Source organism: Arabidopsis lyrata, assembly GCF_000004255.2.
Source record: "Arabidopsis lyrata subsp. lyrata unplaced genomic scaffold ARALYscaffold_4, whole genome shotgun sequence".
NCBI classification, from domain to species: domain Eukaryota; kingdom Viridiplantae; phylum Streptophyta; class Magnoliopsida; order Brassicales; family Brassicaceae; genus Arabidopsis; species Arabidopsis lyrata.
In genome coordinates this window covers 18,054,712-18,068,094 of record NW_003302552.1, presented here as the reverse complement: position 1 = coordinate 18,068,094, position 13,383 = coordinate 18,054,712, and the positions used below count along the sequence as shown (strand labels likewise).

Genomic DNA, 13,383 nt, shown 5'->3' with positions numbered 1-13,383 from the left:
CAAGCATGTCGAAAATCGAGGAGAAATGACATAGAGCCTCGCGAAACCGTGTCACGAAAAACGGTGCGTTGTATGCACCATTCACTATGCCAAAGACGAAAAGATCGGGATTGATCTTCCCGATCAAATTGAGAACAGTGTCTCTACAACTTTCTACTTTGACTGACTCATCATGTAAATTCTCAGCCCGGTACAGGCAATTAACAACAGTAATCTCATCCCTGTCGATATCAAGATCTTCAAGTTGAACTGCATCCCACTTCTTAGCAATTGCTTTATACTCAAATGGCACCCCAAATTGTTTGGCATACGCTGCTAACCTTTGACCAGTTTCTTCAACCCGCTGTGCTGGACGAAACCCGGGCTGTGGAAACTCAATCCCAGTGATCCTAACCTTCGGTGATCCATACATCGAAAACCGGTGAATAAGAGTTGGCCACTGGAAACCGTAAAGAATACCAAAATCAATAACATGAACCCGCTGAGAATTCCCAACAAGATCGCGTATCGTCTTATTAGTTATGAAATAAGAGAGCTTCCTAAAAGGACAACACGCAAGAAAAAGCTGGTGAGCCTTCAACACAGCTGCAGCAGATCTCGGTTTACTCACAATCCCTTTGTAAATCTGACTCCCAGTACCAGCTAACCTCGCCTCGAGACCATTAGCAAAACAATGAGCCAACCTCTGGTTCCCATCACCAAACGGCGTAGAATGCAGTCTAATCTGTTTCAACAACTGACCCGCACATCTACGATCATCAGCTGCAACAGCTTGAGCACAATGTATCAATAAACTTCTCAAATCCACAACTTCTTTTTTCCCATTTTGCCCTCCTCCTCCTCCTCTTCCACGTCCTCGTCCTCTCTCTCGTCTCTTCCCACCTTGAGCCACTGAAGCTTTCTTCTTCTCCACTCCTTTCTTCAAAACTTCACGCAACGCATCAAACTCCTTCATGCTCTCTTCTCCTGGTACATGAACCAAGATCTTATCAACAACATCTGACCTCAAAATATCCTCACCAAACACTGCAGGCAATTTACTACTCCTCTCTTCTTCCACACAAATCTCATCACGGCTAGAGTTTTTCCTTCCTTTGTTCATACAATTCTCCTCTCTGAAATTCACAATGTTTTGTTCAGGAAGAAACCTACTAGCTTCTTCAATCCCACTACTAAACAACCAAACAGATTGATGACTCTCCCGATTCGAATCAGGATACAAACTCTTCTTCGACGATTCAACAATTCCATCTCCATAGATAGTAATCAAACCATTAGATTGTGGAACACTTAGAACCGAGGAAGGATTTCGAAAATCCAAAGTGAAACCACCACTCAAAGGCTTGATTCCACCGTTCCCGAAACCTATACAATCACCTCCAGTGTAGTTTCCTGGAACCACACGGTCAAGATTCTCGTCGTTTCTATCAGCGAAAGCTAAGTTTCGTTCTGGAGATGGAGGATACTTCTTACCAATAGCTTCGTATAACGATCTCTCAGCTGTTTCCAGATCCAGAGACTCTTGAAGCATGCAGACTTTATCATCCATGTCTTCCTCATTCAACATCTGACTAATGTATCCTAAAACAGCATCGGAGAAATCGAAATCATCAGCCGGATCTTCTTCTTCTTCTTCCCGAATAAAGACTGAATTCTGAGACGGAGCTACGACGGTGTTTCTATGATCGGAGGAGAGATTGTAATTGAAACCGTCGTATAGTGTCACCGGAGTGAAGCTATGCGAAGCGGATTGATCGGGTAAACCGGATAAACGGTTCCGGTTAACCGTACCTGAAATCCCGGTTAGACTTGGTTCAGTAATCATTTCTCGATTGAGAAATTATTAAGGAAGAAGAAGAGGATGAGACGACGAGGTTTAGACTTTAGAGGGTGAAGAGGGGACCGAGGAGAGAGAGAGAGAAGAGGAATCGGAATAAATGCGTTTTTGATTTTTAAAAAAATAATCAAATAAATAAGGTCTAGTCTACGAGGTAGGGAAAAGTAAATCACAGCCGTTGGATCATATGCGTTTTGTGGGGACCTGTCGTCGTCGTGCTTTATCATTTTTGACAATAGCTAAAAATGTGCTTTTCTTATCGATTCGTTGATCGCCACGTGTCGTTATTACAGTAAGTAAAGCTTACTTAATTTTATTTTTTTTGGGTTAGTGGCAAGTACACATTTAATGAGATTTATGATTCTTTAAACTAGTTAATTAAGTTTAGGGCCTATTTATTTAAGATAAATAGATAACGAGAGAGCCTCTGACCTTCCCCAAACAGCACAGTGGCTGTGAACTTCGTTTCCAACTTTACCATAGAATCATCTATTGTAGTAGTTCTAGATTTAGCCCATGCTATGTGTTCAGTATCAATAGATACCAGATTTTATACCCAACAAAAATTCATGCTAAGTGGAGTGCCATTCAAAATTAAAACGCTTTATGTTGTTCTATACAAAAATATTTTTATATTTATTGTTTGATTAAAATCTTAAGATAGTAATGCTCGTGCAAACATTTTTCCACTTTCATTTTTTGCGTTTTAATAATACGATATCTATATGCTCACGTGAAAAGACCGGATAGATCAACAAGTGTAGTAGTGTTATATAAGTCACGCATGTAAAAGTCCTTATACACATTTTAGCATTGACCGCAACGAACTCTCGCAAATTGTCTGCATATGATTGTCTTTGTCTATCCCTTGCATCTTTGAAGTGATATTTTAATTGTCTATGATCGACTCTTTGGATGCAAGTATTTATATATTTACTGATTTTCTCTATGTAAAATTTAATCTATACTAGTATTTTTGCAGTTATTTACTCATTTTGGTGATGGATAGATAAAAATGCTCCCGAGTTATTTGGATACCCGATCTATTTCCAAATTTTGGTCATAAAAAATTTGTTGGATCGGGTTATATTTAACCCAACTCATACACCGGATATTTCATATTTAAAAATTTAGATATTTAGAAGATTTAGAATTATGATTCTCCTATCATATTTGTTTGATTTATTTTTAACTGTTTTGAATCATCATATAATACATAAAGTAAAAAAATTAAATTTTTTTCTGCATATACTGTGATTCGAAATTTAAAAAACGGACATATATTATCCAATTGACGAAAATGTGTGTTCAACGTTCTACATTGATTAAAATATTTAGACAATAATTCAGAATCATATCATAAATAAGACCAACATTAATAAAATAAATGAGTTTTTTGGCTGGACGGGTTTTTGAACCAACAATAATAAAAAGATTAAAATATCATTAATCCGCCGTTTCAATACGGATTAAATCCTTAATTTTTTTTAATACCACCAATATTAGACATATCAAATCAATCTCATTTAGAAAAGATTGTATAAAATCAAAAATTGTCCCGTGGTATCATGCTACTTAATAACAATTGTAAACTATAAAATATAAATGTCTTTGAAAATGATACAATTTACAAACTTTTATCTATAATAAATAATCGTTAGTTTTTTTAAAATTACTACTTTTAGAAAACATATTAAAAGACGGGTTAAGGAATTACAAGACGGGTTATATGGTGGACGAGTTTGAATCAACATTTATAAAATTTTAAAATATCATTAACATGTCGCTTTAATACAGATTCAATCCTTAGTTTACTAAAATATAAATGTCTTAGAAAATGGTACAATTTATAAACTTTATATATAATACAAAATCATTAAATTTTAAAATCACTACTTTTAGAAACGAAATCACGGGATGGGTTAAGAAATTATGGGACGAGTATATTTCGGAACGGATTTATATGGCGAGCGGATTTGAATCAATATTTATAAAATTTTAAAATTTCATTAACATGCCGCTTAACTACGAGTTAAATCATCAGTTTATTATTGTTCCGTGAACTCGTGATATACCGTTACTTGATAATAATTATAAACTATAAACCATAAATATTTTATAAGGAGATATAATTTATAAAATTTTATATATACTAACTTTAGAAAATAAATCATCTCGCGGTGTACTGCGGGTTAAAATCTAGTAGTTTCTTACAAAATTAGCGTGCAACATCTCAATCTTTGTAGATATGAACCCCTCCATTTGTTGATTGCAAATATATGGCAAGCGACCACCAACTAACCTTACCGCATGGATTGCAAATGAAATTCTAGAGTTAATGGTTTCCATTGATGCAAAAAAGGCAGCACCGACATCCACCCATATGCTGGTGGATAGTCAGAGAGACTTGATTCATCCCAGGTTTATTACATAGAGAGCATGATCTCAAAACTTATTAGACCGTTTTGGTAATAGATTTATAGTATTTTTGTGGAGAAAATTGCTATATTTTATGGTTGGCTTAAAGCTTTTTGAGTTGGAAAGCTATATAGAGAAAGATTCAAACATTTACATTTTTTTAGTCTGACCGTTATTTTGCTTCTCTATCCATGTCTTTTTTATTCCCATATTCTTGCAAATGATTTGGATTTGCTATACATTATGTGTGAATAGTTATATATTTTGAAGTAAATTTCTATTAACCGTTAAAATGATCGAAACTGTTATAAAAGTCGTGAAAAGGAGGAATCGTAAAGTCGCAAAAGATGCGCACATGGGTTAAACGTTTCGTTATTTATTAATTTATGTGGAGCCCATCATCACTATGCACGCATAGTAATTTACTTTTTTACGCCTATATAAACGAACAAATTCGTTCGATGTAAAATCACAATTCATTACTTCAATTACAAGAGAAGTAATAATCTCTCTCCCTCTCATCTCTTTATTTTCAGTATCCCGATCCTTCTGCGGGTATAAATTCTTTCTCCATTATTTATATTTATATACACCATAAAATAAAGTAATTATTATAACACGTTATCAGCACGATCACTCTATGATCGCTGAAAAAAAAATACGGTATTATACCGGGCGGTATATCGCCTCGTTAAAAGAAAAAATATGAGAAAAAAAAAAGGAGAAAAGAAAATTATATAAATAAATAAAAGAAACTATATATGTATATATATGTTACTTCATGCACCATAATTAATTATTTTCTGTTAATGGTTGGCTGAGCCACCTGAAATTTTATTCACTGCTTTAAATATTTATTTCTGCTACCGGTCGGCTGAGCCGCCTTAATTTTATGCACTGCTTTAAATATTTATTTCTTCAAGGAATTTTGGTGATTCTTTATCAATTTTGGCTGGCGATGGCCTTATGATAAGTTTTCCAAGAGAACATGCGGCACATGTCTTTTTATTCCCATGACATATCTCCTGGATTTTCAATGGGTGTCCATGTGAGCTCTCTATGATTTTTCGCATCATCGAGGTGCCTGGATGACCGAGGCGATCATGCCATAATGTGAAATCTTCTGGATTTCTTTTAATCACTAGATGCGATTCGATTGCACTTATATGAGTATAATGCAATCCTGAAGGAAGTTTTGGAAATTTTTCCAATATAAGCCTTTTTCCCGATTTATCAGAAGTTATGTACATATACTTCTTTTCATTCTCAGTTGCAGACTGAGTATCATATCCTTGAAGGTATATGTCTTTGAAACTCAACAAATTCCTTTTAGATTTTGGAGAATACAAGGCATTTTTTATGGAAAACTTGGTTCCATTAGGCAACATAAAGTTGGCAATACCAGTTCCTTCAATCACGTCTACAGGACCTGATATTGTATTGACAATCATGTTTGTCGGTTTTAAGTTAGAGAAATATCTTTTGTCCTTTAGAATAGTGTGTGTTGTCCCACTATCTGGTATGCAAATTTCTTGAGCCATTTTCTTGGAGATTGTTTCATCCATTTCCGCAGAAGGATCGGGATATATGTGGGTTATGATTCTCCATCTATTATAAGGTATTTAGAACCTCGAACTGGTGACCTCTTTACGGCACGCTTTGCTGACTGTCATTTTGATGAAAAAGAGTTCCCAGTTCTAGGGGGAGAAAACAAACAAGTAGGAAAGAATATAAAGTGGAGTGTACCATCTTTGTTACATCTTGATTCTCCTACGAAACAGTCGGAACTGGAAGTTCGACGAATTATGCATTTACAAAGTATAGCAAATCAATTACCTGATGCTTTTGTAGATACTAAAACGATAACCAAATCACATATTCCAGCTGCAAATGTTCCTGCTCGGATTGAAATTCCACAAGAACATGGAAAAGCAGACGATACACGTGAGTCTAGAACACGCCTGAAGCGTGGTAGACCAGTTGGTTCTAAGGATAAAAATCCTAGAAAGCGAAAGGAAGCTGAAAAGCTCGATATTCCCAAAATAGCAGAAAGCATTTTGGAAGAAACGAATCATGAGTCTAATGACAATGATGAGCATCATGAGCCTGAAGGAAATCATGAGATTTCTATCAACTATATCCATAATGGAAAGATCTGGGATCAAAATAAAATGGATGAAGTCGATGACGTTTTCTCATACCTCGTAGCAAAAGAAATAAATGAGGAAAACGAAGATCCAGAACCACAGTCTGTATATGAATGTCAAAAGAGACACGACTGGATAAAATGGAAGGATGCCATCCAAGTCGAACTTGATTCACTTAATAAGCGAAATGTATTCGGACCTATTATACTCACACCTGAAGATGTGAGACCGGTTGGATACAAGTGGGTTTTCGTTAGAAAACGAAATGAGAAAAATGAAATTACGAGATACAAGGCTCGTCTCGTAGCTCAAGGATTTTCTCAAAGACCCGAGATTGATTATGAGGAAACATATTCCCCCGTTATGGATGCAATAACGTTTAGATTCTTGATGAGTCTAGCGGCTGATAAAAATTTAGAAATGCGTCTCATGGATGTTGTTACAGCATATTTGTATGGATCATTAGATACAGATATCTATATGAGAGTTCCCGACGGGTTTAATATGCCAGAAGCATTGAAATCTAAACCCAAAGAGTTATGTGCAATAAAGTTGCAAAGATCATTATATGGGTTAAAGCAATCTGGGCGAATGTGGTATAATCGTCTCAGTGAACATTTAACGAAAGAAGGATACGTGAACGATCCTATATGCCCATGTGTTTTCATCAAGAAAACAAAATCCGGATTTGTGATAATCGCGGTATATGTTGATGATCTAAATATAATTGGGACTCAAGATGAAATACAGAAAGCAACAAACTATTTAAAAGGGGAATTCGAGATGAAAGACCTCGGACAAACAAAGTTTTGTCTTGGCCTACAAATTGAACATTCCCAAAAGGGTATATTTGTGCACCAATCCACGTATACTAAAAGAGTGCTAAAACGATTCAACATGGATAAGGCAACTCCTCTTAGTACTCCTATGGTCGTTAGATCACTTAACGTTGAGAGTGATCCATTTCGACCGCATGAGGAGAATGAAGAGATACTCGGTCCTGAAGTACCGTATCTAAGTGCAATTGGAGCCCTTATGTATCTTGCAAATTGCACTCGACCTGATATATCATTTTCAGTCAATCTTTTGGCTAGATTTAGTTCATCCCCTACACGAAGACATTGGAACGGAATTAAACATGTCTTTCGTTATCTTCAAGGGACTATTGATTTAGGGTTATTTTATCCTAAAAATATAAATGGTCAAATGATTGGTTTTGCAGATGCAGGATATTTATCAGATCCACACAAAGCTCGATCCCAAACAGGATACATATTCACGATTGGAGGTACTGCTATATCATGGCGTTCTCAGAAGCAGACACTTGTAGCTACTTCTTCAAATCATGCTGAAATCATTGCACTCCAGTGAAGCGAGTAGAGAATGCGTGTGGCTACGATCAATAAGTCGACACATTCAAACGAGTAGTGGAATTCGTCTGAATACGGAGCCAACTATCTTGTATGAAGATAATGCTGCATGTGTTGCTCAGACAAAGGAAGGATATATCAAAAGCGATAGAACCAAACATATCCCTCCGAAGTTCTTTTCATACACCCAAGAGCTCGTGAAGAATAAAGACATTGAAGTAAGATATGTCCGATCATCCGAGAATTCTGCGGATCTCTTCACGAAATCATTACCCACCTCTATATTCAGGAAACATGTTCATAACATTGGAATGCGTCGTCAACAAGACTTGTAAGTTATGATCCTGATCATTCGAGGGGGAGCTTGCGCGGTTGCACTCTTTTTACCTACTATGGTTTTTCCCACCGGGTTTTCCTAGAAAGGTTTTTAACGAGGCAACAGAAGACATTACGCAAGAGACATAGTGACACTGGTCTCCAAGGGGGAGTGTTATAAAAGTCGTGAAAAGGAGGAATCGTAAAGTCGCAAAAGATGCGCACATGGGTTAAACGTTTCGTTATTTATTAATTTATGTGGAGCCCACCATCACTATGCACGCATAGTAATTTACTTTTTTACGCCTATATAAACGAACAAATTCGTTCGATGTAAAATCACAATTCATTACTTCAATTACAAGAGAAGTAATAATCTCTCTCCCTCTCATCTCTTTATTTTCAGTATCCCGATCCTTCTGCGGGTATAAATTTTTTCTCTATTATTTATATTTATATACACCATAAAATAAAGTAATTATTATAACAGAAACAAATTTATTGGTTAAAATTAGTTAGATTAATGTATTTGTAGTTGTATAGCCATCTAAAACTATAAATGTCTCTTACTTTTTAGTTTCTAAATGTCAACAAAAGCCAATTTGAGTTTTTTTTTTTTTGGGAGTGTTTGGAATAGTGACTTTCAATTATTGTAAACAGTAAAACAGAACTACTCTAAAATCACCTTGGGAGCCTTAAACTTTATAATAATTCACATGGAACATAGAACTTGTGTAACAATTATATCACAGACACTCCACATGCTCATATAATACGATAAATCGAGAAGCATGTCATTCAACTTTTGCGGCCCTATGTGAATGTGACTATGTCATCCATTTAATACAACTTTTATTATTATTCAGAAAAATCATCAGTTAACAATATATATCTGCTGCAAAACTAATTTATTTGTTTCTATGTCGCCCTTAGTCTAACCACATGCTCTTAGTGTGATGCTCGATTCGTTTGGTTCATTTATAAGATATGTTCACTAGAAAATATACAGGAAAACTTGATACATGTTTATATGTTTGTTTAATACATTTATGTATGTTAACATGCCCTGTGACTAAAAAACACTTATACATGCGTGCATGCGTAGATAATGGCAAATAATATAAGTTATACGCTATGCTTCGTAAAAAGAAAAGACAAACATACGTGATTGTGTTTCGCATTTAATTTTGGTTTGAATCGGTTTTAAGAAATTCGAGCTTCTGTAGAAATTCAACTATGAATACCAAAATTGAATTTTGGGTTGAAATCGGTTTGGCTTCGGATAAATATATAGTATATTCCAGTAAAAAACGGTTTACTATATTCAGCTGCACTAGATTTGATTTTGGTACATGAACACAATGTCACCAACGGTTTAGTCTCAAAAAGTGAAAGCCCATCAATCAAACCAATGAAATGGGCAGCAATTAATTCCCTCAAAACCCTGTAAATCTAGAAAAGCACCAACATTTTTACCGTGAGGTTAAAAAAGGCAACCAGCATCAGTCCCACAGTCCCCATAAATACCCGTAGTCCTTCCCGCTTTCTCTCAGCCTATCCAATACACATCTCTCTCTCTCTCTCTCTCTCTCTCTCTCTCTCTCTCTCTCTCTCTCTCTCTCTCTCTCTCTCTCTCTCTCTCTCTCTCTCTCTCTTTCATAATGACGGCGACTGCGTTTGGGATCGGCTTGTGGTTGGCCGTTACGGCTTCCTTTCTCTTCACCGCTTCAAACGCCAAAATCCCCGGCGTTTACAGCGGCGGCCCGTGGCAGAACGCACACGCCACTTTCTACGGTGGTAGTGACGCCTCCGGCACAATGGGTATATATATTCACTTCCTTACCAAATCCACCATTGTTGATTTCATTTCGTGTATAACCATGAATTATGATTTCTAACTTCTTGTTTTTTTTTGAGAAGTTTCTAACTCTTTTTTGTTCTCTCTGTTTTTGTTTTTGGCGCGTGGGTTTTGCTAGGCGGCGCGTGTGGGTACGGGAACTTGTACAGCCAAGGATACGGTGTGAACACGGCGGCGTTGAGCACTGCTCTGTTCAACAACGGATTCAGCTGCGGTGCTTGTTTTGAGATTAAGTGTACTGATGACCCGAGATGGTGTGTTCCGGGAAATCCGTCTATTCTTGTGACGGCGACAAACTTTTGTCCACCGAATTTCGCTCAGCCGAGTGACGACGGAGGATGGTGTAATCCGCCGCGAGAGCATTTTGATCTCGCCATGCCTATGTTCCTCAAGATCGGTTTGTACCGTGCCGGCATTGTCCCCGTCTCCTATCGCAGGTCTCTCTCTGTTTTATTTTGCATCTTTTTGGTTTTGTCGGCTATTATAATTTAGTGAATCAATAAGAGTTTAAGTATTTAAGTGTAAATAATACGGTGAAGAAATTAAACAAAGAACCATATGGATGATAGTGACTTTTGCAAATCTAGATTAATACTTTTTTTTTGTTGTTAAAAAGGAGATTAATGTTTTGAAGGGAAATAGTGTTTTATTGTGTAAAACAAATTAGAGCTTTAAGTTTTAGAGAAATTGCACTAGATAACCTAAAAAAACAACAAAATTAAATATCTAACTTCTAACCCCCTATTCACTCTCTTTCTCTCCCTATCTCTCTCTACCTTCTTTCTAAAAAACTAATTTTTTTTTTTTTTTTGGTTATTCACCTAATTCACTCTAAGTTTTATTATGCTCTATAATATGCAAGAAAATATAGAGTTTCACAAACATAGATACTTTTTCATGTGAATTAGACGTTTTCAAAATTTCTTGTTGAAATAGATATTTTCCAATTTTCAAAATAAAAATAAAGCCCTTTATAAATCTAAAGATTCTTTGTTAAAATGCCTAGATGCCTTAAAAAAAAAAGTTTTATTTTTCACAATATTTTTTTTTTAGGTTCTGTTTCTATAATTAACTTTAAAAAGATATTTCTACCGACTACCGAACATGTTCTTTGTTTACCTCTAGGCTTGTAGCACTTTTAGATAACGGCCAATGTGTTTCAGAGTTCAGAAACTGAAAACATCACTCTCAATTATTATTATTTTTTGTTTCTTTCTCTTTATAAACAATTTAAATACGAATATTTTTATAGTATTTCCAATTATCTTTTCGGGAAACCAAGCAGGACACATAGACACAGTAACCCAGAGATCCACCTCTCTCTCTCTCAGCCTCAGTCTCACTTGTCTTGTTGTTAATAATTGTCTGAATTTCTGTTTCCTCTGAAGGGTACCTTGTCGGAAGATAGGAGGGATAAGATTCACAGTAAACGGATTCAGATACTTCAATCTTGTTCTGGTAACTAACGTTGCCGGCGCCGGAGATATTAACGGAGTTAGCGTAAAGGGATCAAAGACAGATTGGGTGAGGATGAGTAGGAACTGGGGACAGAACTGGCAGTCCAACGCCGTCCTCATCGGCCAATCACTCTCTTTCCGAGTCACCGCCTCTGATCGACGTTCCTCCACCTCATGGAACGTTGCTCCTTCCACGTGGCAGTTTGGTCAGACTTTCTCCGGCAAAAACTTCCGAGTCTGAAGTCCGAAAACACCCAACAGATCAATACTCAGATGTTATTTTTATTTTATTTTTAATATGAGAGACAAAAACAAGAAGAGAGATGGGACATTTTCCAGCCCTGGGTTTTCTCTTTAATTTTCTTAGGAAAATTCCGGTGGCTTGTGGAATATGTTTCCTTTTTTAGTATTATTATCAGCAAAATTTATTTTTTATGTTTGCGATTTAATGGTGATTTGTTTTCTCTTTTCTTTTCTTGATCCTCAGAATAAAAGTGCTGCTAGTATTAGCCAGAGAGTGATTTGTTTTTCTTTTGGTTATGTTTCCTTTAGTTATTTCGTTGGTGGCATCTTCTTTCTGCTAATAAGCCAAAGAGTGGGGAACAGTCTTATGATCGAGTCGGATGGACCGTGTAATAGGCCATTGGGCCAATATATATATAAAATCTGAAATTATAGATTGCAATTTTTTGGAAACTTGATTTCACAAAAACATTTGATTGTAGGCAAATGGTTAATGAAAAAGTTTAAAAGTTCTAGTAAGTGTTGGACTATCTAAGAAAATAGACGAATTTAAACGGATATGCGAGTTTGTGAGGTTATGGAGGAGTCATTACTTTTTATTGCATTTCTGTGTGTGTGTGATTGTGCGTGTGATTTCTTTAGTACATGTCCTGATGTAGGTGGATGTTATGCTTTATCTTATCGTTTTTGAGGTTGTAGCCAATTATATAAACTATAAACTGTCTGAATTTTAAGGATCTTATCATATGGTTGCAAAGTTTTAAAAACTTGATAAGAACGATAGATATAAACTGAATGCATAAAGAAATGACATTTGTTGATGAAGATGATGGGCATTGAGCGAAAATCCATATGTGGTTCTTAGCTTATAAGCTAAAATCGAATGTGCTGTTCTGAATTTCTAAGGATCTTATCATATGGATTGCAAAGTTGACAAGTGCCATAGATATAAATAGATTGCATCAAGAGATGGCATATATAGATGAACAGAAACATCGCAATGGTAGGGGCACTATATTCAAACATGGATGAATCATTTAAAGAAATTGATCGTGCCGCCTTGTGAGCTTGGTTAGCTTGATTTGAAATTTCAAAGCTATTCCAATTCTACAACGATTTAAGTTCAAAAGAAAAGAAAGAAAAAAGATGCAATACTCACCAAACTTCTATTCTAGTTATTCCATTACAAAGGTCACGAACGATCACCAATCCCTTGCAACTGCTATAAAGCTCTGCGAGACGTGTGAGTACCATACCAAACCGGAGAAACATTGCGAGTCTTGCATTCACCAATCAAAACTGCATAAACTGTGCAATAACCAGGATACGGCAGCGGCGTCTGCACAATTGAAAAGAACACTTAAATAGGTTGTTGATCAAAGACGGATCACAAATTAACAACTGGTAAAAAACATCCTAAGTGGCGTGACTTATGAATAGAGATGAAAACAGTTGCTTGAAACAGAAGGAAAGCTTAGAAATTATAAATGTACCCCATAAAGAACTATATGAGAAGATGGCAGTGCTTTAACCAATCCCTGAAAAGAGAGAAAATAGAGATGAAATCAACTGAATTATCTCCAAATCCAAAACATAACCTAGAAACAAATTACGGACCGAATCATGAATTACCTTTGTGGCTGAATCAGACAAACCCTCTTCAAGAGATCAGAACCGGAAACCATTACAACACGACGGAGGAATCCATCATTCTCACAATTTCAAACCCTAAATTTAC

General features: G+C 36.1%; 2 protein-coding genes and 1 long non-coding RNA gene across 3 annotated transcripts in view; 1 reads left to right on the top strand and 2 right to left on the bottom strand.

The window, feature by feature from the left end:
* The window catches only part of LOC9315757 (scarecrow-like protein 9), a 23,296-nt gene extending 21,381 nt beyond the window's left edge, over nucleotides 1-1,915 (bottom strand). Inside the window, exon 1 of the mRNA XM_002879644.2 lies at nucleotides 38-1,915. Coding sequence (XP_002879690.2) covers nucleotides 38-1,825 — 1,788 coding nt within the window. The 5' untranslated portion in view covers nucleotides 1,826-1,915. The remainder of the gene's footprint in view (nucleotides 1-37) is intronic.
* A 7,789-nt stretch (nucleotides 1,916-9,704) lies between these two features.
* LOC9317590 (expansin-A3) lies at nucleotides 9,705-12,089 on the top strand. The gene is made up of 3 exons (XM_002881478.2): nucleotides 9,705-9,908; nucleotides 10,064-10,382; nucleotides 11,334-12,089. The coding sequence occupies exons 1-3, from the start codon at nucleotides 9,749-9,751 to the stop codon at nucleotides 11,641-11,643; spliced, it is 789 nt and encodes a 262-aa protein (XP_002881524.1). The 5' UTR covers nucleotides 9,705-9,748; the 3' UTR covers nucleotides 11,644-12,089.
* Nucleotides 12,090-12,575: 486 nt separating this feature from the next.
* On the bottom strand, nucleotides 12,576-13,319 carry LOC110229187. Its single transcript, XR_002332649.1, has 3 exons — nucleotides 13,278-13,319; nucleotides 13,139-13,183; nucleotides 12,576-12,984 (listed from the first exon to the last, which is right to left on the bottom strand). It is a non-coding gene; the product is annotated as an uncharacterized LOC110229187 (long non-coding RNA).
* Between the last annotated feature and the right edge of the window lie 64 nt (nucleotides 13,320-13,383).